Source organism: Agelaius tricolor, unplaced genomic scaffold, assembly GCF_023055355.1.
Source record: "Agelaius tricolor isolate 1412-34295 unplaced genomic scaffold, bAgeTri1.0.p SCAF_6, whole genome shotgun sequence".
NCBI lineage: Eukaryota > Metazoa > Chordata > Aves > Passeriformes > Icteridae > Agelaius > Agelaius tricolor.
The window spans coordinates 55293628-55320671 of NW_027269266.1; the positions used below are offsets into that span (position 1 = coordinate 55293628).

At 39.8% G+C, this 27044-nt stretch overlaps 1 protein-coding gene across 9 annotated transcripts in view; it reads right to left on the reverse strand.

Moving 5' to 3' along the window:
* Positions 1-8289: 8289 nt before the first annotated feature.
* TNS3 (tensin 3) overlaps positions 8290-27044 on the reverse strand; it is a 208726-nt gene continuing 189971 nt past the window's right edge. For 8 of the 9 annotated variants that reach the window (XM_071429877.1, XM_071429876.1, XM_071429875.1 and 5 more), the window contains 6 exons: positions 23630-23707; positions 21897-21974; positions 17647-17815; positions 16599-16667; positions 16445-16471; positions 8290-15455 (listed from right to left, as the gene is read on the reverse strand). In XM_071429877.1, the coding sequence (XP_071285978.1) occupies positions 15311-15455; positions 16445-16471; positions 16599-16667; positions 17647-17815; positions 21897-21974; positions 23630-23707 (566 nt within the window). In that variant the 3' untranslated portion in view covers positions 8290-15310. The remainder of the gene's footprint in view (positions 15456-16444; positions 16472-16598; positions 16668-17646; positions 17816-21896; positions 21975-23629; positions 23708-27044) is intronic. The other variant, XR_011679613.1, reaches the window with a different exon arrangement.

The following is a 27044-nucleotide window of genomic DNA, read 5'->3' on the forward strand; positions in this document are numbered from 1 at the left end:
CAGTTACAATAAAAGTGGACCTGACTGGTCCTTAATCAACACCCCTCACACCATTGGCTAATTAGGAACAACACCCTTCTTGCACCTCATACAAGTAAACAACTTGTTCAAAACACCAGCTGCAGGATTGTTTTAATTCTTTCTGTGTTTTCTCAAAACTTCCCATAGGAAATCTCTGGGAAAGTTTACCTGACTCTTTCTCTGTCCAGACTCTCAGTATCCATAGTCAGCCTCAATGATCAAAAATTCAGTGGATTATGGTATCTTTAGATAAACTTTTAAAAAGCCTTAAAATTATACCCCAAATGAATGCTGGCTGTCAGTCTGGAGTTCAATAGTTTTTTAAATAGAGTAATCTAAAAGGTTTCAATGTTCATGCAGGCCCTGACCTAGTGAGCACTAGTCAATCATAATACATACTTGTATATAGTGCCACTTAAGATTTATTCAGGTTATCAGTACCCACTTCTGTGCTCAGCCTTAATAATTCAATCAACATAATTCAACCTATTAAATTCAGAAGAGTGTTCAGAACAACATGCACCTATCCCATTATGAATGGTAAAACAATACATTCAGCAAAATAATAAGCACCACTGAACAAAAATACCTACAACTGCCTAAATGATTACCATCACCCAAGGTCTGCCATAGCTGCAGAGCCCCTTTTCCTTAGTAAGGACTTGGAAAGCCCCTCCCGGGGCAAGGCCTCCAAGCCTACCTTGAAAAAGGGTGTCCAGCTTTTATAAGACAAAATTTACAATTCAAAGTGACTTGATTTCATTTTTAGGACAGAAACACCTGGGTTTGATGGCATACTTCCTCTGCCAGCGAGGGTCACAGCTTGGTCAGAGCCAAGACCTTGGCTGGGAGGTTTTCCATATCATATCTTAAAAACAAACCTCTATTAATATCTGCTGAAAAAGTTTCTTAACATAAGTAACTTCCAAATAATCAAAGGAATGCACACAACTAACGTCAAATAATATGTTATTGCTGGATCCCTATGTGTGCCAAGCATTGAGTTTAAAGCTTAATAAAAATACACAGTTAGGAGACGAGGTGATGCTCAGATTTTGATTTCAATTTCATCTTATATTACTAAGTTTTACAAATGCATCAGCAGTACACTTAACAACATCCCTCTCTGGAATCTCTAGCTGACATGATCTCACACCAATTCCAAAAAGGCAACCTTAAAACCCTTTAGCTTATTTCTAGGTGGGTAAATATTAAAACTAGTTAGCAGAATTAAACACCAGAATCTTCAGAAGTCATTCCTGTGCATAGTTAAATGCTGCAAGATAATTTCACTTTTAATAAAGCAGACTTTCATAAGAGTTGTGTAAGTCATAATCAAATCTAAGTTGTTTTTGTTAATTCAAAGTTTACAGCAATATAAAAAAAAACTTGGCAATCATCAATTTCACAACTCACAGATATGGTCCTTAAATTCCATAATGCCAGACATTTCAAAATTTAGCAAGCTGTTGGTTGTTATTGCATCTTTCTACTGCTGGAAACTTCTTGGCTAAGAATTTCTATCATCACTTGCCTTACTGTGTCTGATTATCAGTTTTTTGGAAGACCTCACCAACGAAGACTTCCTCAATGCATTTCAACTCAGTAAATAATTCTGGGTCTGCTCTGTGCATTGGGCACCTGCACCACCACAGGCAAGCAGGCCACAGCAGGTTGCAGCAGCCGGGAAGGCACCACCCGTAGCTCCCCATGGCTACCTTGTCCATGCCCTGTTCCCCAGTCCCAGAGCAGGGGTGCTGCTTGGGGGCCCCCCAGGATGGTGACTCTCAGCATGGCCGTGGTTGGTTCAGAATGCTGTGTTGGGCTCTGGCTGTTGACAGTCGTTGCTAGATGATGTGACTTGTTGCCTGCTCTTGGCGGCGCGTTGCTCTGGTCCACTGGTTCCCAGCGCCACTCACAGCCAGTAGGGTCCTCCAGCCCCTCAGGCACTGACAGTGGCGCTGTCTGCCGTGGTGTCCTGTTTTGGTTTGTCCCAGGTCCTCCCCCATTCCTTTGTTGGTGGTTCGGTCCGGAAATCCCCTATACCAGTTCCTAGTTTGTCAGTCCCCTAACCCCTCCCTCGTTTCCATGGCATTGTAGATGTATCCAAGTTTTCCCTGCCCCAAGCTCTCTGTCTGTCACCTGGGTACCCATCCCTTCTCTCTAGAATCTTCTCTCTTGGGTGTCGGGTGATTGGGCAGAGGTCAGGGACTCCTCCCCCAAACCTGCTACATTGGATAGATTTGCTTGTCATCTAAGGCTGTACCCACCCCCGCTGCCTTTTAATTGGTCATTGTGGGCTTCCACCCCTACCCACCCCCCTGACTTTATAAGCTTGTGACATCAACATTTTCCTTTGGCTCCGAAGCTTCCCCTACCCCTCCCCAGTTCTCCTGTTCCTGGTGAATAAACCAGTCGAGTTTCTACCACCTTCGGAGTCCTCCCTTCTTCTTTCGTGCGCATCGTGATTGTGTCCGTGGAGCGGCCAAGAACCCACTTAGGCGCGGACTGGACTTCGGGTCTGGCAAGCGCCCCTCCACTGCGGGCTGGGCTGGTGAGCTCGCCAGGCACCCTCTTTTCATCGACAAGCCAGCACAACCGCAGTCCCCCAGGCTTCTCAAGCCCCAACAAGGCTTGTAGAGCCTGTTCATGTATGTATTTTATGTTTGCATAAAAAGAGGGTCTATACCAATACCACGGATTTTCTTCAGTGGAAACTTGTGTCCCCATGTCCCCAGTGTCTTTTTCTATTTACACAGTCCAGACCTTTGCAGCAAACCCCACTGTGAGCATCTCTCCCTGGCTGCCCTCCTATGCTGGGGTTCCATCTCTGCTGCTATCCCCATGGCCAGGCTATTACCGATCACGTCAGGTATCACCTATTATCACAGTCAAGACAGACACACACCACAACATTTGAGGTTCATGCCACAACAGCTAACTTTTATTGAGTTTCTTTTACATAGTTTTTGACATGGTTAGACCACATGGTTGGTCCTGATTGGCTGAATTTCATTACCACCTGGCTTACTGGCCAATAGCCTAATGACCTAAACTGGTTCCCTAACGGCCTAGACTAGTTGAGTTAATATAACTCAATTAGGGTTATCTGTAACTGTGAGGGCCCCAGGCCACCTGTTGGCTACCACATGTCTCCACTACCCTTCCTAAGGAAATGCAGAGCACTGTAGTCACCCCCAAGCTTTCTTCTCTCCTAACTACATAAAGCCCAGTGTCCTTAGCTGCTCCTCAGAGAAAATACCTGCCAGTCTCTTCCCCAGCTTTGCTGCCCTCCTCCGGATGCATTCAACAACCTTCACATCCTTTTTACATGGTGGGTCTCACATGATACCCAATTGTGAGGCTGTGCCAACAGTGAATACAGCAGGATAATCACCTCTTTGGACTGACTGTTTGATGCATGCCATGACATGGTTTGCCCTCTGGGCTGCCCAGGCCCACACTGCTGCATGATATTGATGCTGCCAGTCAGCAATCCTAGCCCCCTTCCTGCAAGGCAGCTCTCCAGCCATTCTTCACCCAATTTAGACTTGTGTCAAGTGCTACTCCATCCTGGGTGCATTTAGACTTCTTAAATTTAATCCCTTTAATCACTGTCAGATGTGGCCCTGTTCGCCGCAACTCGTAAGCTCTGCCCTTCAGCAAGATCTTCACCCAGTGCACCATGAACTCACTCATCCCACAGCTGCACAACTTGTCTGAAGAACAGCCTTACCATGTGAAATACTGAACCAATTCCTTGTTTAGCTTTGCTTCTCATGCAGCTATTGCTTTACCTGTGGCTGCATTTCTCTTCACAGAGCAAAGCAAGGCACAACTTCCCAAGGATTTTCTGGGATTCACATTCTCTGAACCTCAGAAAAAGAAAAAACAATTATTATCTCATTTACTGCTCCTGTGTTTTGGAACAAATGGAATGCATTGTAGAAGATTGTTTACCTGAAGGGAATTGGTAATTGGATTCTGGTGTGAGTGTTTTGATTCATTGACCAATTGAATCCATGTGTGTGTGTCGGGACTGTTGGCTGACAGTCACGAGATTCTGTGCAGTTGAGTTGAGTGCTTGTGCAGTTTCAGTTTAGATGTAGTGTAATATAGTATAGAATAATATAGTATAAAAAGTAATTAATTAGCCTTCTGATATCCATGGAGTCCTCCTTGTCTTTCCTCCCATCGTTGGGGGTTGCCTTGCTTTCCAATATTTACCTACTAACCTGTCTTTATCAACTCAACCCATGAGTTTTCCCACTTTCACTCTTCCAAATCTCTCCCCTATCCCACTGCAGGAGAGTGAGAGAGTGGCTATGTGGGATTGTCACTGCTTGCATTGCCAACGCCCATCAGCAGGTCCAAGATCAGCTTGGGGAGAACAACCTCCATTCAGACGAGCTCTGCCTTCTCCATATGTGTCCCTTCTCCTGTACCTGCTGCTGCCCATTGTGCTGCTCTGGTGTCCATTGCAAACAGGTGCAAACCAAGAAGTAGAAAAACAGAGTAACAGCTCCCAAAGAGCTGTTACTTCCCAAAGAAACCTCCATAGGGCTGTGCTAGTGTGAGCTACATCACTACAGCTTTGTGTCTGCATCACTCCATCAGCTGGCAAGAGGTCAGATCAGGAGGAGACAAAAAGGCAAAAAAAATCAGGATTTCTATTGAATTTTTTTCACTGCACTTTGCCTTGTATTCTCATAAAGGTCTCAGACGTGGCTAATTATATGAGAAGCTGAGCTATAAGTTTTAAAAATGAGCATGTTTCTAACCCTGAGGAACTTCTGGAGGTCTAGCACCCAAGAACCCTCAAAACCACAACGCGGCCTTTGGGACATTTTTCCTGATTTCTTGAGTATTCTTTGCAATTTTTTATTTCTCAAGGTCAGCATTTTTTGTTAACAGGGAAAGGATTTTACATTTTCCTTAATGACATGGTTTTGTCTAGATCTTCCACTTCTCAATTTTTTCCTATATTACTGCCCTTATGTAAACCTAAATGTAAGGCAAATTAAAAACTCTCAACCACCTATATTTTAACTAGAGTAGAAATAAGTATTAAGAAAAAAAAATAATTAAATTCACACTAATTCTCCCTTTTCACAATATCCCACTTTCCAAAAACCCTAGACCTAGTTCTGGAGCCTCCTTTTTTCCAAGGCTCAAGTTTTTATGTTTTTTTCACAGCATACCATACTGCTACCTTCCTCTTTAGGCATGTTGCTCTTCCTTTCTCAGTCAGCCAAAAGTTCCTTGAGGTTGTGGGCAAGATTCTACATGGTTATAAGAGCACACAGGTTTAAGGACACAAAAGACAGCTCTGGAATACAAACACATAAAAACAGAGATACATGTCGAGAGATACTAAGTCAATCTCAGCTACTGCAATTAAATACAGGAGGAATAGGTGAAAGTCATGATTTCTTTGATACACACCCCTACAACTTTACCCACCTCAGAAATGACAATTCACAAATTTCCCATAGTATTAATGTTCACAGGTATTTGCCAACAACTACTTGTCTAAAGACAAAAACTTGAGACTGGATTTTTCCATGCAAGCATCTGCCATTTTCTACATGATTAAACACCTCCACTAAACAAAAATAATCAAGTCTTGTCAAATATTTTACATTGTTTTTCTTTTAGTGGTTCTATGATTTCAAACTCGTGGGATTTTTTTATCTTTTCAGTAGTTTCTAAAAATCTTATCTATTACATCTCAGCAACATCTTGCCCGAGTCTGAAAGTACATACACTTAGATAGCCTTACTGTGAACACAGTACTTTAAAAAAGCCTTTGTGTGTCATAGTTTGACACTGGCCCAATACCAGACATCAAAAAAGTCAACTCGCTCACTATCCCCTGCCACAGCTGGGCAGAGGAGAGAAAAGAAAAAATTAAGAAAAAGAAAATAAAGAAAAAGGGTTAATGAGTTAAGGACTGTGAGAAAACACTTCAAGGGCAAAACAGGCTCAACTAAAGTTGCAAAGTGAATTTATTACTAACCAAATCAGAGGAGGATAATGAGAAGTTAAATAAACCCTTAAAACACCTTTTCCCCCCAGTTCCTCCCTCCTTCCAACTGACAGCGCAGGGAGGCAGGGCATGGGGATTTTGGTCAGTTCGTCACCCCAGATCTTCTTCCACTGCTCAGGGAGAGAAGTCCTTCCCCTGTGAGACTGTGGGATCCCTCCCATGGGAGACAGTTCTCCACCATGGGTCGAATCTCACAAGCAGCAGTTCTCCCAAAACTGCTGTAGCATGGGTCACTCTTCCATGTGGTGCAGTCCTCCAAGGACAGGCTGCTCCAGCCTGGAAGCAGAGGCATCCTCTCTCTACCGGGTCTTCCACTGGATCACAGCCTCCTTCACAGCCTCCTCCAAGCATCCACCCATTCTAGCTTGATCACCTCCCCCATGGGCTGCAGGGGGACAGCTGCTTCACCTTGGTCATCAATCACCACAGCCTGCATCTTGGCTCTGGCACCTGGAACACCTCCTCCCCCTCCTTCTCCACTGACCTTGGTGTTGCCATGTTGTTTTCCCTCACATGTTCTCATCTCCTCCTCTGTGATGCCTGAAAGATAGGCTGGAAATAAATCCCCATAGACCTGCTCTATAGAGCAGGTATTTGTTAACTGCAGCAGTGGTGGTGAGTGGGATAGCTTTGCCTAACTCACCCTCCTTTGTCAAGTGCTGTGGTGTAGCAATGTGGCAATATGGATGGTGTTAGCCGCTACCTTCCCAAAAGTGTCTTCCGAGAAAGCCACTCAAGCAAGTACAGACAGTCACTCAATCCACACACACACCACAGATGGGTCAGCGAAGAAAGATGGAAAGGGTCTCTGTATAGAGTTCCAGCGATGTTTATTGTAGAGTCATGCTGAAGGATTCCAGCGACCAAGACAGGCAAACAGTGCCGGGCTCTGAGTTAACTATAGAGTCAGAAGCCAATCATTTGGGACCAAAGGGGTAGTACAAGGGCAAGGCAAAGGGCAATGACCTATGCTGAAAGAGCAGATTAACATAATGTTGCAGGGCATCATGGGAGAAGCCCCTTTTGACTCACCCTGAGGAGTGAGATATTCTCGAAGTGTCTAGTAAATTCTTCCAAGGAAATACCCTAGAAGTTTCCCTAATAGGTTCAAAGGCCTCCACACTGTGGTATATTTATACAGTAAGTATTGCTTAGCATCACTATGCAACTACAACATCATCATGTTGTACATGCCAGAACTAATTTACATTGTATGATCTCAGGATTATTAGTTCTTTTGCACTGTGCTTGCATCTCCCCAATTTGGGGGTCATCAGGGATCTTTGATGAAGGCTTCCAAAGTCTTCCTCACATCTGAACTTTTCAACTTTGTCTTTGGATCATGTACAGTTACGGTGTTCCTTGATGTGTCTGGTCTTAACCAGACTAAATTCTTTGGTTTGTGGCTAACTGGCTTTGTATTTGCCAATTTTTCATTAGCACTATACTTATCTATTTCTAAAGCTATCCACCTGGTGAGTTTTTCTTCTTTTTTTGTGTAATCAGCATTAAGCAACTAGTTAACCATATACTAGCCAATACCTTGTATAAAAAGTTATTTATATCATGCTATATAGGTATAAAAAACTATGATTCAGGTTACATACGCATCAGGTTATACAGATATATAAAAAGTCATTATTTGGGTTATATATAAAAAATCATTATTTGGGTTATATTGATATCAGGTTATATAGATACATCAGGTTATACAGCTATCTTATAACTCAAGCTATATAAGCACTTTGTAACTTTGATCTAAGTTATACAGGCATCTCTGGCTAGGAAAAACTGTCCCCTCACTTTTTGATTCTCTTCTTAAATATGTTATCACAGAGACATTACCAACCTTTCTAATTGGCCCAGCTTTGGCCAGCAGCATGTCCTTCTTCAGACCCATCAGGGATTGGCTCTGCCAGATATGATGGAAACTTCTAGCAGCTTCTCATAGAAGCCACCTCTGTGGCCCCCCTGCTACCAAAAGCCAGGGCATGCAAAACCAATACATTGTGTGACAGTGCACACAGGAAAATGTATACTCAGACTGCATGTCAGTCAATGAACTGGACTAAGGTTTAGGCCAGGAAGTATTCCACACCTAACAAATGTATCAGAGGTAGGAGCAAGCAAAATTCTGAGCTATTCAACATGTTATTCTAACAAAATAAGGCACAAAAGTTTCAAGTTACAGTGAAAGGTGACTAACTGTTGCCACTGAAGAGATTCAAACCATGTTTATTCCATTTCTGCTGAGAAACAGGTAAGGATGGGTCCCATGTAAGAAGTAATACAGAAAAAATACCAAATCTGGATGCTCTTCAATTGGCATGAGACTAAATATATATTTGACAGGAACAAATTTACATACAGGTTTCAGTGCATGTATATACCATATACTGTAGTTATGCTACTACATGCTCAATACGACCTTTAGGGATTTTTTCTTAACTGCCTTGTGACAGAACATACTGACAAATGTTAAGCCACATTTCCTCATAAAAATCCTTAACAGACTTCTAAGTGCTATTTCAAATACCTGGTACCAGATACATGTTATGGAAAGAGACTGAAGTGGTTAGAAGTTGTACATAATACAGGTGGGCAACAGAAAAAAATCCAAAAGTCAGATTTCATTAGACTGGATACAAATAGTTATAGATATTTAAAACAAAATTTGAGGACAGTACGTAACAGAAAATAATTCATTGTTACATAAAAAGCTAGTTCTGCTTTTTAAACAACTCTTCAAATAACACTACCAAAGACATTAGAAGATTTTTACAATTATGAAAATATACTTTAATGATTTTAAAGAATTAGTTTTTTTAAAAGGTCATGCAGAAATCTGAGGTGAATCCATTTGTAAACACTGCTTACCTTACTGCAAAGGCACCACTGATTAGTTGCAACACAGAACACCTACCATAAAAACACTGCTGAAATTGTGTACCAAGAGAAGAAATCTTTGCAAGGCAAAGCACAACCTGTTTGTGGGCCACAGAATCATAGATCATAGAATGGTTTTGAGTTAGAGAAGATCCTTAAAGACTTCTACAAGGGCAGGAACATCTTCCACTAGATCGGGTTGCTTAAAGCCCAATTCAACCTGGCCTTGAACACTTTCAGGGATAGGGCATCCACAGCTTCTCTGGACAACCTGTTCCAGTGCCTCACCACCCTCTGACTCAAAGAATTTCCTCTTCTAAACTTACCCTCTTTCTCTTTAAAACTATTACTCTGCTACCCATCATCCGATCACTGAACTGCCTGGTAAGAGTCCTTCCTCATCTTTGATGTAAGCCTTCTTTAAGTACTGGAAGATTATGGTCTCCCTGGAGCCTTCACTTTATTAGGCTACACCATCCAAAGTCACTCTGTCTGTCTTCATAGGGGAGGTACTCCAGCCCTCTGTCTACCTCCATGGAGTCAGCATGGCTTCATTAAAGGGAAGTGATCGCTGATCTACCTTCGTTAAAGGGAAGTAATTGATGAAATGACTGGCTTAGCTCAAGGAAAACCAGTAGATACTGTCTTCCTGTACTTCGGTATGGCCTTTGACACTGTCTCGGATAACACCCTCATAGACAAGCTGTTGATGTAGATAGATAGATAGACAGACAGTAAAGTGGATTGAAAACTGCCTGCATAGCTGGGCACCGACACTGCTGATGAACAGTGCAAGGTCTAGTTGGAGGCCAGTAATTAGTGGTCTATCCCAGGGGTCCATACTGGGTCAGGTCCTTCATACCATGTTAATTGATGATCTGGATGGATGATCAGGCAGAGTATATCCTCAGGAAGTTTGTTGGTGACACAAAACTGAGGTTGTGGAAGCTGTACAGCCTGGCAAAGAGGGCTCAGGGGGAGCTCATCAATGTGTATAAATACAGGGAGGGTGCCAAACTCTTTCCAGTGATGCTCCTTAACAGGACAAGAGGTGATTTGCACAAACTGAAACTCAGGAGGTTAGCTCTGAATATTAAGAAACACTGTGAGGGTGACTAAGAATTACCACCAATTGATCAGGGAGACTGGAGATTCTACGCCTGGTAAATTTAAGCTGTTTGGGCAAATGGCTCTAGATGTCCCTCTTTAAGCCACACAGTTGGACTAGATGATCTCTTTATGTCCCTTTCACCCTCAACCACCCTGTGATTCTGCAAATAATAAAACATTAAAACTGGTCGAAACATTTGTACGTTGTGAGACACTAAATGTCTTCAAAGAAAGGGAACAGTTCCGATTTGATATCCCTTGTGACATGTGATGCAAATCCCTTCTCAGTTATTCAGGAAGATCCTTTAATTCTCTAAAAAGCTCCCCATTGCCCTCTTGGTAGCTTGCCAGATGTGCTAGGTCTCCTGCAAGCTTCCTATTTCTGACTTTGGCTTTTAAAAACTTCTTCAGCTATTTCCCCTTGTAATTTCCTTTGTCCACACCCCCTGATACAGTTTACATTACTGTAACCTTTATTCTAGGTATCAACAGCAGAAGCAGATGAGAGATTTACTCTGCCTATCTTGTGGGCCGAGTTTTCTGGTTTCAAGAGTTTTCTAATACAAACATTTAAAAAATTAGAAGGCAGCAGCTTCTGCCCCTTTTTATACAGTGTCTGGCTGTATACTTAACAGTCTCTCCAAATAAATTACATAATGGACAAAAAACAGCCTTTCAAACACAAAAGCACATAAAAGCCAAATGCTGACTTGTTTAGCCTTGCCAAAAGAAGACTGAGGGACACAAGGGGGAGCAGAACTCCTGCTATAAATATCTCAAGGAGAGGACAGTTATTCATACTAAGGGAACACTGGTATAAGAACAACTGCATATGAACTAGTTCGGAAAATATCTAGGATGAATCCTGAGAGCAGATTTTCTTCCACTGGAGCAAAGACACTCCAGAGCAGCCTTAAAATACACCTAACAGCAGCACACATATACAATGGCATCCAGGTTCAAGGACAAAAGTTTAACAGGAGAGACTGGACTCTTGACACAAAAAGATCATTTTACTATTGCATCCTTGTCATCTGTTCCACATTATAATTCATTCTAATAAAAGACCAACACTTTTAATAGACAAATGTCACTTTACAACCATGCATAAACCTCACAATCACTTGTACTGATGAATGACAGTCAAGCACACGAAATGAAAAATTCCTGCCAGTGTATGCCTCACTGTCCTGGGTTGCAAAATGTGGGCGGGGGTCTGTATTCTATTATCACCTGTTAGACCAGAGCAGCAGCTTTCTTTTCCACTGGATTCCCAGAGGAAGACCAGGCCCATCTACACCGCCACTGGGCCTTCAGAGGAAAAAAGACACCTTTCTACAGGATCACTGCTTCAACAGAACCACATCTGTCACTCCAGGAGGACTGCAGCCACCATTTTAATTGGACTGCTACCAACATCCTGACCAACAGGGTGTTAGGTCATATTCTCTGTCAGTGTTGTTTTGTATTACTGCATTTTTTTTTCATTTTCTCCCCTAATAAAGAACTGTTATTCATTTTCCCATATCTTTGCCTGAGAGCCCCTTAATTTCAAAATTATAACAATTCAGAGGGAGGGGGTTTACATTTTCCATTTCAGGGGAGGCTCCTGCCTTCCTCAGCAGGCACCTGTCTTATCAAACCAAGACACTCACAGAAAGGGCATAAGCATGACATACCAGAGTTTATCAGTCTCAGAAATAACCCTGATAAAGCATGTATATAACTCAATCTTCACTGTCTGGCCGATGCACTGTTTCAGTCAGGGGTTAAATTTCTCAGCCCCCTCTGGAAGGTTTTCCAGCATAAGCAGAGTGGAGGCAAAGTTAAATGGTTACAATAAGTCAGAGGATGGTATCATATTCTTCCTTCTTACACTGAAATATGCAATGCAAGCAATAGATACTTTTATACCATTATAACCACAAATTAACTAGGAAAATCATATGCTTCAACTGACTTGAACCATTAACAGGCTCATCTGAAGTCCTTGAAAGAAATCTCAAACATTTCTTACAACTAAACCCCAGCACACAAATTATTCTTCATTCACGAAGAAGGTTTTTCTGATTAGCTGATTTCAAATGCCAGAAGGTAACTTTCATTCAGAATAGACTGCCCTGTGACAGAGTGGTGGAATTTCACTTTTGTAATTTTATTATAATCTGAAAGAGGTGGTATCTGAAGAGTAGAGAAAATGACTATACAAAGAATTTATAGAACATTCATTTATATACTGAAGACTTTTAGATGCTTCTTTACAGTTTCAAGAAAAAAAATTTTCACTAGTAGGAAAAACCAAGAAAGAAATATTAAATATTTAATTACAGTGCTGGATACATGAAACTGTTAATAAAAAACGTGGCTTTTAGCATTTTTGCAGTTTAACACTGTATGATTGCAATAACGTATTTATGAACCACATTAACAGGAGTCTGGCTAAATTTATGTGTCAACTTGCGGCTATTAGTTATGAAATTGCATATACACATCTAACAAAAATCTTGAAAGTGCTATATAAAGATTAGTCTTATATTTGCCACGAACATATAAGTTCCATGAATATTTTTCTACACAGACTACATAACGTTACATACTGAACTATCTTGCTTTGTCCATTTTAAAATTCATTAAAAAGCAAATGCACATGGCAATATACCGTCCAAGGGAATGCAAAACAGAAAATCTCCCTGAGAAACAGGGTAACTTCTTTTTTCCCACTTAGCAAGTAGAGCTAAACTCCCAGAAAATACCACCAGGAGTGTCAGCATGCAATCCCTCATGCTTTTGAATTCAGCAGACCTTGAGAAAGCACAAGGAATATAAAATAAGGTCCTGAATGGAAATGACAATACACGGGAAAAAAAGACATTTTGTTTTCAGCCCAAAGGCCAACACTTAGTGTCTAAGAAGATACACTAAAATTTATTATCTACATAAGTAAAAAAATATAGTTTAAAAAATCCTCCCCATTTCAATTCTTATGATACATCAGCTTAAAATCTAATTGAGACTTAAATCTACTTGAAATGTCAGCTGAAGAATTTCTGTGGGCTCCAACAGGGTGATGAGATTAGGCAACTGGAATCTTAGTACACCAAAAGAATATTAAAAGAAAACTTGTTCTCATATTTTATAAAAAGGAGCAAAGCTCCTATTTGTAAGAACTGCATTCTTTTTTTTGGATGGTACACAAACACTGTTGAAGTATTATACCTCTGTGCCAAAAGAACGGAATTATATGTTACTAATCAGAGGTACTTGCCTTTTTTGCTTCAATGGTAGCTACTGAATTCCGCACTTTGTATTGCTTCACCCCTCTACAGATATCCAATGCCTACTGCTACTAATACACCACTTTCTGGTCCAAATTCAGGAAACTTCAAGTATTTCTTCTCTCTCTCTCTCTTCCTCACTACTTTCCTCTTAAAAATATAAAAGTTATTTACACAAAATTGGTAGTTACACAAATAATTTGGTAATACTTCCGCTATGGTCACTGAAAAAGGTTTAACATGTTCCCGACCCTTCAGGAAATACAGAGAGCTGTTTAAAAAAACCCTTATTTTATACAGGGCAAATATAGTTCAAATTGGTGGATAAAAGGATTAAAATCTACAAGTGGATAAAGTGGCTCATCTATCAACATACAAAATACAAAATGCTATTTTATTCCTCAGGTTATTAACATAATGTTGACAGCTACACATGAAAGAAACAGAAGCAATGAAATTTTTCAGCACATGCCACACTAAAGTTGCATTATAACCATCAGTTCTCATACAGGGGTCTAGTACTGCTCTTTTTGAATGAATGGGAACTACACAGGAGATCTCAGTGGCTTACTCTCCCTTCCACTTCAGGCTTCCACTGTAACCTACTGCATCAATTTTCTATAAAGCTAAATAGCACTTTCTTATGCATTTCATATATCAATGTGTTAAGAAAGATAAAGAGATATGTACAAGTGTGCTGAATGTAGAAATCATGACATAAATGCTCTCAAAAAATGGGACAAAGTAACAAAATAAATTCCATCCACTTTCAGATTCCCTAGCTCAAGGAATAACAAATCAATATAGTTCCTATAGATGAAAAAAAAAGGTAAAATAATCCTCAAAACTCCAGCAAAATAATGGGGTAGAAGAGTCCGTAAATATAATTACATATTATGTAGGGGAATAAAACAGTATTGCAGAGGCAGAAAATGGGAAGAGTGTTGTCACTGTAAGACAAAAGACAAAATATCAGACTATTTTCTCTTGCAAGGCCCAGGCTACACACACATTTACTTACACAAATTAGTGCTAAAGGTAAAGCTTAACAGTGGTCTAGTTTAAGAATTGTCTCTCTGACATACCAAGATCTGAGATCCACTATAAATAATCTGTCACTGGTAAAAATGCATAAATTATACAATCTTTCTCTTTGCTTTCCTCTCATTTTTATCCTGTAATTATAAAATGCTTAATCTCCCCTGCTTAGTTCTCCATATTAAAAAAAATTACAACCCCCCCCTAATTATAGAACAGATTTTCACACCTCTTTTTGTTCTGCCACTTCTGCTCTACTGAAAAATTTTCAAACTAAAACAGCTCAGCCTTCTTAACACTAAATACAGAGCTATCTTCCTGAATATTCCACACTGCCACTCCTTTCTTACCATAAAACAACTTACACAAACGTTCTCTTCACATATATCTTCCCCTTTCTTCATTCAGTTCTCATCACTGATGACAAAGACATAGGGAAGAGCAAATAGTTTTCCTCAGATGATCACTCTCCTAAAAGTATGTTTGCAAGGCCTATAACTACCATTGATGCAATCATGGCAAGTGTCTTTGTGGAGGTTTTACAAAACACTTCCTGAACAAAAAAGTAGTGCAATCTACTAAGTATTTCTGCTCCAATAAACTATGAGAAACAGCATATGAAGATACATTAGAAACTCATCAGGAGAAAAGTTCTTCATTTATGTTTCATTCAGGTAAGGGCTACGTGGTTTAGGGTGGCACCCAGCTTCTTTTTTTTTGTCCTCTGATATAAAAACAAAGAAATAATGCTTTGTGAGGCATCTTGAAATAAAAGCCTGAGGTCTTGCAAACACAATACACAGATCATCCTCTGCTTTTCTTATTGGGAATGACAATATTCAGACATTGTTGCTGAATAGCTTTTCTCCTTCTCACAGTGATTTCCTTCAGTGAAGCCAGCAAAGAGTTCTGAATCAAGGATGGAAAGGCATCAGATCTTCTTCTGGGATCCAATCATGACCTTTGATACAAAGTTTACAATAGCACTGGCAGGTTGTTCTGGATCATGCTCTGCAAAGAGGTGGCATACGTTGTCTGTGGCACTGCCTTGCTTCCGGGCAATGAACCCAAACACTCTGCAAGGGCAGCAATCAAAGTATGTCAGAGAACTGACAGATAGGCATTGCCTCACTTCATAAAACAGAAAAGATACTGCAGAAACCAAGCACACATATCAGACTTCTCTGTTCTGATGGACAAGGCTCCATGTGGCTGCTAAACACAGCGGTCCAGAGTGGGAAGCCAGCTCAGGAGGGAATCAGGGAAGCAGACTGTCTCCTTCCTGCTATTTTGTCCATATGGCATCCTGTACTGTTTGCTATCAGAGACATGCTGATAACCCTGGAAATATATTTAATTGGATTCTATACTGCTGTTCTCTAACCTAGTTGGGGGGGCGTGTGGTGTGGTGTGGTGTGGTGTGGTGTGGTGTGGTGTGGTGTGGTGTGGTGTGGTGTGGTGTGTCAGAGATTGCCCAAAGTGAGGAATTTGAGGGCCACACATCTTAATGGACAGAGTACTGGAAAAAGGATTTAAGCCATCTATTTCTGTTCCTTTCCAGAAACAAGTGCTGAGCCTCTCTGTATAAATAATTTCTTTTGATTAAAGGGTGACAACAACGTTTACCTTCAACAGATAACACTTTGCAATCCACAGGTAATCATGCATTTATGCCATACGCTAATATTACTAGGAGTGTTTTCATCTATGTACTAGAAGAGGGATTTTTTTTAAAGCTATGAGTCTAAATGAGAAAACCTTGTGTTAAGTCTTGCTGGACAGGTGGAACACAAAACTGAGAGAGCAAGTATCATTGGAATGTCTGAAACCACAGTCAAATCACAGACCCTCAATCTAAATAAACCATATGAGCTCTGGCTCCAGACTTCCCACCCCCACCCATCACATAATTAGACCCCAATTTGCAGAGGTGTAGATGAAGTAACCAATGTCTAATTACAGAGATATGAGAGACTTTTGTCTCTGAACAGATGCTTTCCCTTCCGCCTCTCAGACAAAAGTAATTTAGGACACCAAACATTCAGGTAAAAGAGACTCTACTTACTTTGCAGAAAGGCCATCTTTCATCCACCTTGTCCATTAAGAAAACAGTAAAAAAAAAATTGAATGGAGAAATAAAAATGTTAGTTTTAGTTTGTTGGGTTTTTTTGGTAGAACAATACAAGTAACATATTAAAAATACTGCTTGTCATACTTACTTTCTGTCCTGTGGATCCAAAGCACAGAAAATAACAGTGTTGACTGAATAATGTCGCCGAAAAAAGAGTCTGTATAGGAAGAAAGAAAATGAATTTCAGAAACAGTAAAGATGCTTGGAATTCCAAACAATAAACTAATCTGAAAAATAAATTGTGTTTAGTCTTAATTTAATACAGACAATATTTTTTGCTATCTTTGAGTGACTTCGAAATCCACCTGAACTGCTCTAACCCAATAAATACATGTTTAAATCACTAACATAAAGTTTTTTGAACTAAAGGAAAACTGACTCTCAAGCTAAGAGCTAGGAGTATGAAATGTATTTTTTCTAAAAGCTGGCCATTTAGATACTATTTTAGTGGGACAGACAACTTTGTGGAACTTGCGAATAATTTGATCATACTACATTTCAAAATATTCACACTCCTAGGCATTACCATTAAGGTAAAGGTTCTGTGATGTGCTACAAATGATTGCAAACCGCATGGAATGAAGAACTCTGGCACTTCTTTTTTTTTAACCTATAATGAATTCCTGTTGCCCTTCTTTTGTTATTGTAATTTTTAGAATTGAAAGAGTTTGTTCTAAGTGCTAGTTAGGCTACCACAAAGTAAATATAAATTAACTTTTTATCACAGTTTTTTACAGGCTATCCAAAACACTGTTTCAGATCCTGGAGATACACATCATCTGCTTAAGTCAGCTCTGTTCAGTGATACTAGTGAAAGACATCAATCATGAAGATAAATTACTTCACAGAACAAGTTCAATATCAAATGCTAGCAAAGCCATTACTTTCCTAAGAAATAACAATAAAAAATGTCCTATCAAAGTGACCTTCCAAAGGTAAAATATACCATGTGGAAATAAAGTCCACAACTTTAAAATATATTTTTCTGTACTACAGCTATCTTACATAGTCACCATCATTCCTATAATCCTGGTATCCTCTGAGACAGAGATTGCAAAATGTAACTAGGAACGTCAAATCAACAGTGGCCAACAGGGACAGGGACAGATAATCCCTTCCCATCCTTATTTGCTTACTTTCTTTGATTATCTGTCAGTGTGATTCCCTGAGCAGACACCTTGAAATGGACAACGGTTGAGATAGGAGACGGATCTTGCATCAGTGTCAGGCTCAAAGCTTTCTGTACTGCCTGGTATCCTGTGAGGGACTCCATCTCTACTGAATTCAGGTACCAAACATTACAAGCTGTAATGAAAGAGGGGAAAGATTTTGAGATTCATAGGCCTTTTACTCTCCCTTTGGTTTTGATACCTTTATATCAAAGCAAATGAATGTATTTATTATTGCCTGTAGATATCCTGAAATTTAAATAAATGCAAAGCAACACCAGAGAGTACACTTGTAGGTAGTACTGAGCAAAGGCATTCCTGAAAGAATGGGGATATTTTGCTTTTAAGTTAAAATACATCAGCCAGTAAGGAAATACACATTTGCAGCATACATTCACACGTTCTACAGTTTCAAATATTTAAACTATATTCAAAGGAAACCATTCACTTGATTGGCAAGACAAGAATGTTTTCACACCAGAAAGAAATAAGGGTTACTTCAAAGCTCATTTCTCTTTAATTCTCATTAATAGTATTATGTATGTTTACTGATTTCAGAGCAAGTAAAACAATTTCCATACTGATAAAAATTACTGACATACACTTTTAGGCCTTTTCTTTATTTCAGCATGCACTTACTTCTAAAAGTACTATTCCTCTTCTAGAGATATTAGCAACTTCTGAAATATCTCTATAAAATAGATACTCACGGGTTTCTAAGGTTATCAGTTACTTTTTTTACATGGTTTCGTATCAAATCTGCAGTGAGCATTAGGAAAGTATGTATTAATATTATATAGCATTATACAGTAGTACTGTACTACTCTATACTACTACATAGTACAGTGGCATCTAAAACATGGACTATTACATGGTATTAACAGAATTATTCACATGCTTACTATGGAACTATGGTATAAAGTCAAATTTACAAACAAATTAAGAAAAAGCAAGAATGATTATGCACACCCATAGCTAAACACTAGCATCAAGAGATTTTATGTTTGGTAAAAACACTTGTGTAGGTATCCAGGACAAAATTTACAACTCTGTCAGCTGACACATACAAATTACCATGGTTACATTTCATTTGTTTAGCAGTTTCATTTGGCTTGCCAACATTACTATGAAAGAAAAGATTTTAAATTAAATCTAACAGTTTATCTTTTTATTTAGCTATTCTGTAATCTGTCTTAAGATTTCTCCTATGACCATCTACATAAAATTATAGAGCTAGACACTGGCACTTTCAAAACAACCAAGTAATTATACAGTTAAAAACTGCATAAGCCTGACTCCAGCATAATGATCAGCCCAGTAACTTCAAGCTTTGGAGTCCATCAGTGAAAGAATGGATCCTGAGATTTCATTTATCTGATTTGCAAGTGTAAAATTTCAAAAATATATTTTTGCATTGCAGTGAAAATTTCAAAAACTTTTGCTTCAATCAGTTAAATTCATGCAGAGAGGACTTAAGATGATGAGTAGCCAACCCAAAACTGTAATGAACATTCCAAATCATAAGCTCTCTTCTTCTCCCCACATTACTGTGTATGGTCACTACAGATCTAAAGCTCTTCACTATCCAATGGGTCCTTCCTCAGAACAGGAAGTTTCCCTTCTTTCACAGCCACACACATCAGAGTCCCTTCCTCTTCTGCCACACAGTGCATTGCTGTCAACAGACTGTTTTCAGGTTTTGTTTCTAAATTAAATTTCCAAGCATTTTATCTAGATTGCCCTCAAAGTGATAGTTGTAACAGAAGTTACCCAATACAGAGTGTCCTTTGCTTCTGGAAAGGACAGGAAATAATAAATGGAAAGCACAGGAAATAATAAATGGAAACTTATGAAAGTGTTGCAAAGTGAAAACATGTCAGCTTAAAAAGGAGAGAAACAGTAATGAGAAATACAGAAAGATTTGTCATTAAAGAACATCATGCATGGCCTGACAAGGTAACGAAAACAGTAATCCTGGAGGAACCATGCTCCAAGCTGCAACAAAAGGAAGATCTTTCGTTCAATGCAGCTGCCCTGCAATGTTGCTGCTTTTATCTTTCACAGGTGACATTTTGAAGCACATCTGTGCCACCAGCAACAGCTTAACAATGCTGCTTTTAGACTGGGAATGTCCTTTGTTCAGAATGCTTAGTTTCTTGACTGTATCAGTGTAAAGAGAATTAAGAACTGCAATTTATTTGAGTAGAAAATTTTGTTGCTGAACAGGCAGATTAATAAAGCAAGGTGTATTCTAGGGAAAAGCCTCTTATCTGTATGGTTTCCAGTCTTCAATTGTCAGTGTCTAAGAAGCAAAGGATTTCTAGTCAGCTTCAGCACTCAGAACCTGGAAATGCTCATTAGGTTTTTCAGGGAGCTATAAAAATAATCATTCTAGGAAAACAGACTGGTTTTTTGCTTGTGGAGTGAGAGAAGTGTGGGTATAGAAGGGCAGGGAGTAAGTATATCTGCTTTAAAGTTTCTTTGAAAGGACTCAATTTACATGTTTTGAATCTGCACTTCAGAGTAGAACTCCACAAGTTGAATGCTTCTGTGACTGGAAAGGAACCCCTGATGTATCAAGGCAAAAAAAAAAACAACTCTGAAAACCTCTCATAGCTAATTTATCTATTTGGGTTCCAAATCCTTGTTTAAAAACAACAAAAACATCAAAACAGGCTAAAACCAAATGTACTAAGTACCCTAAATGATCCATGATACAAAAGCTCCCATTAAGACTTATCTGACTACTGCCCCAGCTGAAGAATAATTCTTTCTTTTTCTTTGAAAAGCACTGTCTGAGCAAGGAGAAAACAGTATTTCTTGGAAGATAATATATGCTCCTTTTGATAGGAAGTAAAGCTCTACAAAAATTGATTCTGTTTTTTTTCCCTGTTGGCTGCAACAAACACCAACTAGTGAGCTAATACATGCTCACTCACAGCACAGCCTCACAAAGGTTTGCCGTTGCCTCAGCCACGCATGCCTGCTCAATTACAGCACTCAAAAGTGGTGCTTCAAATTTTGAAGTCAAAGCAGATTGCTGCGCAAGCAAAGAGCAACACTCTTTGCAGAGCTGGCCAGTTTGACAACTGCCCCTTCAGAAGTGCTCTAAATGCTGCGTGAGGCAGCATTCTTAGAAACACATGCTTTGCCACAACACACTTGTGCATCCAGTGGTAGGCTAAACTCAAAAGAAAGGGGCAAATGTAGTGTATTCCTGTGCTCTAACGGCACTAATTGGGTGGCTTCTGGGGAGAATGCAGAGCAACCTGAAAACCAATGACCACTGCAGGACCTGGGCAAGATCCCCCGAACATGCCCACTGTACAGCTGAGTAACACAGTTGGTCGCATTTCTAAAGACAACTTAAGATTGTGCAGGAGAGTACTTAGAGCATTATCCAATACGGTGAGTTAGAATGTCACCACACTTTTTCAGACAAGCTGTTTAACTAGTTCTCTGGATCAGATGCACACTAACAAAGCAGATAAGAAGCAGAGCACACCTCTACACAGCTCTTGCAAACACCCTAGTTTGAGAGCCATACAGATGGTAATAGTGCATAGCATCACACAATTTGAACATACTCTGGTCATGGTTCTTCTGTCACACCAAATAAGCTTGCAGTAACACAACTCAACTTGCCAGAATGGATGCTGCACTATGCATAAGAATCCATAAAAGCACCCAGTGGAAAAGACACATGACATTTCCTAAGAAAATGCAGCACCAAGTGAAGTAGAGAGAACTGTTCTTTAATATTTTTTTCAGATTGATGCAACAGTAAGCATTTTACAGTGGTATTGTTAACTGATGAGAACTTAACCCTAACTGAACACTTTCCTTAGTTGGCTTTTGCAGACCTCACACAGTTCGTGAACCTCTGCAACCTCAGGTTGAAAACATCCTCTCAAAGTTTATCAGTTATGAAAGCAATGTCCTGCTTAAAAATCGCTGTGCTTGAAGTAACCTACATACACCTAATATTCTCACAAGACACATGATGGGAAACGAAACACAGAATGTAGGAGCTGGTTGCAGAAAACGGAAAAAACTTGGTACGTATCCTAACAATGCCCTTTACACTTCTACCCAGCACAATAAATTTAACTGCTATCTTTATATATCCTTTAATCCAGTCTAAGCTTCAGCTTCTTCCAGCCTGTAAGGTACAAACTTTGGTAACAGTCAAATACAAGGATAAAAGTTTAACAGACCTGCACCCTGTTTGAGAAGCTCCGCAGCGGAGTTTGCAGCAGTTTGTGGAGAAGTTTCTGCTATCTCCTGCAAGGGATCTGCAAACAGAAAACACTGTCCATGTCTTGTATGGATTTAAATCAACAAATCAAAGTCCATAGTCACGTATGAGCTGTTAGACATAATTGTGATCTCATCTACTGAACAACTCTTGGCCGGAAACATGAAACCACCTTTTATCTGCAATTATAATCATCTATGTTGCATCAGGTTTTTTTTTGCCTTGAGCACTGCAAGCAGGATGCTTAACTTTTATTTCCTGACAATAAAAGACATAACACAGGCATATGCTGTAGGGACTCACATGATTACACATTAAGACAATACTTATAGCTGTACTCCCTCACTACAGCCAAAAATATCTTGAGTAGTGTGATTTTAATGATATCATTTGATTTGTATAATTTACAGTAATTTATACAAAAAGACTCTGTGTTACCATGATGAAATCAATTAATTATGTTTTGATCCAGAGGATGACAACAAAACCTTCTTCTTAAGTTGAAAAAAAAACATCTGAACTATTAAGACAGCAGTGGAACATTTCCTCCCAATTGAGGAAATTGGGAGGAAATTGTTAAAAGTAGTAAGAAAACTGTCCACCAACATGTTATTTCAAGTATATCAATGCACGTAAAAAGATCTCACTGCTGCATTTAGCATGAGGCATGCTGTCTTTGAATATAATCAAATGAGGAAGAGAGCCATAATACCATAATACAGTTTGTGACACTATTCACATGGTTAGTTACAGTTATCCAAATGTTTTAAACACTCCAGGCACTGTATCCTGTCATTAACTACAGAAAATCATCTTAAAATGCATAATCGAATTGGATTAAAAAATAAAAACAAAATAAAATTTCACTGTGGTTATGTTTATTCAAGACAAGGCAAATGTTCCAGACCTGTACCTCTGGAAGAACAGAATAATTTTTCCATCTTAGGTGAGGGGGATAAAGAGAACAAGCCAACCTCCACACTGTTTCGCCATATAAATGCATGAGATCTTGTCACATGTACCAGAGCATATTTTTGTGCTAAAATGGTTTCACTGGTGTATTTGCATAAATCAAATGCTATTTTTGTATATTAACACATGATCCATGACAAAAGTTTAAAGGGTTAACTTTATGTGGGAGAACATAAGACAACTGAATTACTGGAAAACCATGAGCATTTTGTTTTTTTCTTAAGAGAGGTTTATGAAATCAGCATAAGCAAAATTAGAATCATAATCCCATGAAGCAACATAGGCTTTTTGATCATTTACTTGAACAATATCTGAACCTGTGCAAGTTGCTACACTCTTCCTGCCAGTGTCTCACTCAGGGCACCATCTACTCTTATCTACTTGTCCTTTTGCTAACCAGACCTGAATGAGTTGTTAAATCTAACCATACACTGGCATAATGTCATGTCTAAGAAGGACATTTGTCTTCCCACATGGTAAATTACTGCATGGATTTCCACAATGAATATACGCTTATGACTGGAATATCACAGTACCAGTATGCTCACAACCACACTTTGGATAAGGGTCATCACCAATACTGAAGACAAACCCACAGCTTCCTCCCCGTTGAGTTTTTGCTTCGATCTTAACTTGCGACACATTCACCTGCCTTCAGACACTGACACTTTGAAGCAAAACTTGGCTGGGAATATATCTTCTGTACTTCAACAAGCATACCTCTGTCTGGGATGAGGAGCTTGCAGGGCAATGCCAGTGGAGTGATGGAATGCTGATACACTAGAGCTGTCAAACTCCCTGTGGTCAGAAAAGTAACAAGAGATGCACAGTTAACTTGGTAGGCAATTAGAATGCTTAAGTTATGTTTGCTCTCAAGTATTTTATAGACTAAGAGCCCCCTCTGCTTCACTTTAAAAATCTCTTGGGACCGAAGCCAAGATCTTCTTGAACTCAGTAATCACAATCGTACGTTCCCTTTCCCTCTTATATATACTGCTTAGACCCTAGCCTACGTGTCTGTGCTTCAAATGAAGAAAGCACAAAACTTACAAAATCAGTAAAATATACAAGTCGGTAAATTCTTTTCAACACTCTTAGCTTCTGCTACATTAAATGTAGTAAATTCTTATGAAGGTGGCAAGAGCACATGTAGTCGCTTGTGCTACATGATGAGGTAAAAAAAAGGCAAGTTCTACTTCTTAGCCACTTAGTCTTCATCATCTAGTGTTCTGTCTACACACACCTCTATTTTGTAATTCTGAAAGTATAAAAGATAGTCCAGGTAAAACCTCTTCCATTTAAGGCAGCAGTGATGTACATAGAATTCTCTATTAAATGATTCTTCCTTTCTATTCAAAGTCACTCTTGCAATTTGGTCTTGGCTTAACTGAAGAAATTCAATAATAGTTACCTTTGATATTAGCATGTCAGACTATAAGGAGTGAGAGGAAGGCATAGTATTCATCAGCCTGTTTGTACAAAAAGCCATCCTTCAATCCTATTTACTAATAAGCAGCAAACATTATAACCATGTGCTGGAGAAAAATCCCAGTTCAACCAAAACCAACCGCATCTTTACAGTCCATCAAAAAAATTTTTGAAACAGAAAGATGACCCAATTCTAAAGAGTCTTACAGAAATGCAAAGACTGATCGATACTAACAGTCTTTCATGATCTTACCCATAAACATGTGTAGTTGTGCCTGTTCACCTACTTTGTGAACCAGTTCTGAGCCTGTGTCCTGGGTTACAATGTGGGGTGTAACCAAGCTATGTATTCTACTCCCATCTACATAACACTTGATGAAGTGTTAACAGTGGGTCGTTTTTAACAGCTGCCCAGTGTGCACCCAACCCTTCAGACTGGATGTTAGATAAGGGAGAAGAGGCAAACCCTGCAAGGCACAATGGTCTTCACAATTAACTCAGGCATGGTAACTACACCCATCCTGAGGGGGTCATCTCTGCTCAGGGTCCATTGTGGACTCAATGGCCCTAGCAAGAATGGATGACTGCAATGACTCAAGAGTATTACACCATTCCGCTGTGAAACTCCCCAAACCGAGGGAGGTAGCACCTGAACCTGTTTATCATCTGGGGTTTTGGGGACTTGGGGTACCACCACCATTGCTCAAGAGACCCAGAGGAAGACCAGACTTTTCAAAGGACCAAAGCTTTCAACAAGACTGCAATCACTTCAACAGGACTACAACCACTGCTTAATCAGACTGCAACCACTACCAAGACCAACAGGGTGCGAGATTGTACTCTGACTTAGTGAGTTTAAGCCAGTTTTTCTGTATCACTGCATTTACAGTAGTATTTTTTATTAAATTGTAACTGACCTGCTCTCAAGGTATTTGTGTGGGGTTCATCTCTCACTGTGGTTTATTTTCAAACCAGCACAGGCTGTACAAACTGAAAGACTAGGAGATGTTCCAACTAAATGACTAATAGGACTACAGAAGTGCCTAAACAAGTACTTCAAGATTGAGTAATGGACTAAAAGTTCTCATTTAAGGTAAGTCTCATGCCAAATACTGATAAACTTCAGTCCACCTTTATTTTAAATGTGACTTTATTTCACATCTGTTAATTTTATGATAGATGACTCTTTCACAAGTGTATTTGGTGTATGTGACAAGGACTGTAACAGGGGGTGGGAGGGCTCCAGGATGACCTCTGGGTAAAGTTCAGGGGAGCTTTTCATGCCAAACACAGCCCATTCCAGAAGACCCACTGCAGAGCACCTATGGAAAAAAGGCTGGGTGAGACACAGCAGAGAGAATGCCGTGGACAGAGGAGGAGGAAAAAGAGATGCTCTCAGTATCCAAGTTGCCATCCCCCCACCCTGTAGCCTCTGGAGGACCTCACATTGGAAAAGATGGGACATTTTCTGTGGTAAACGGAGAACACATGCTCAAACAGATATTTTTTTTTTTCTGCAGGAGGGAAGCCTACAAGGAAAGCCCACATTCCAGGAAGGAAAAACTGGGAGAGAGATGAAGCAGCAGAGGAACTGCTCTGTAATGACCATATGCCCTCATACCCACTGCAGTGGGCATGAGGAATTTGGGAGGAAGCAGTGAAATTGAGCTTGGAAAAGGGGAAGGAAAAGTGTTATTTAATACTTGTCTTTGTTTCTCATGTTAAGGAAACTTCTCTGTCTGACCATCCAGGAGCCATTCTGGCAGTCACTCTTGCACCACCTGAGCTGGTACTCAAAGCCCCTTCACAGCTACACACCCCACACTTACAGTCAGATGTTTCCTCAGAAGCTCAACCCCAGGTTTCACTTAACAGAGTCTCAGACTTCCAGATCATTAAAACAATTTAATTTTGGTGCAACAACTTAATAACAAAATAACAGCTCAAACTGGGTGCCTCTGAGGAGAGATACCCTTACAATCAAAAGGCAGGAAAGTCTGGGGGTTGGCTGCTGCTGCTGCACCACTTGAGTGGTCAGGAGGTACAGGACTCTTTGCATAACAAAGGACCATACAGGTCCCCGGGCCCTCTGTTACTCAAAGAGTCAGAAAGAGTCAGCAGATCATGGCCTCTTGCCTGGGACACCCATAGATCAATCTGCAGTTTGCACTTCCAGCTTGCAAACCCAGCTACCTTCACTAAATGTATCCCTTAACATCTGACTGCCTGAATATTGATTTTCATTGGAAAAAAATTAAAATCATTTTCCCCAAGTTGAGTTTCTTTTGCCCTGTAACTGGTTAGCATCTCCTCGTTTTCATCTCGGACAACCCATAAGCTGTCCGATCCTATTTTCCCCTCCTACCCCAAATGAGCAGAAAGAAACTGAGTCAACAGCTAGGTAGGCTGTTTGCCATTATGGGTATTGTAGTTCCATCATATTACATTAAATAATGTACTGACATAGCATAATGTACTTTGTGAATATCTCATTCTGGTGTCATTTTTAGCCACCTAATATGCAGCATGAATATAACACAGGACAAAAGGTCCTGAATCAATTAGGATGATAAGAGTGATTTAGCTCAGCTTTCTGCAGCTACACTGGTAGTGGTAGACAAGCCTGACTTGTTTGAAGCTTGGTCACATGCATCTATGCTAGAGTGCCCTGCATATCTGCTTAAAGTAAATGTGTTAAAGGTTCCTG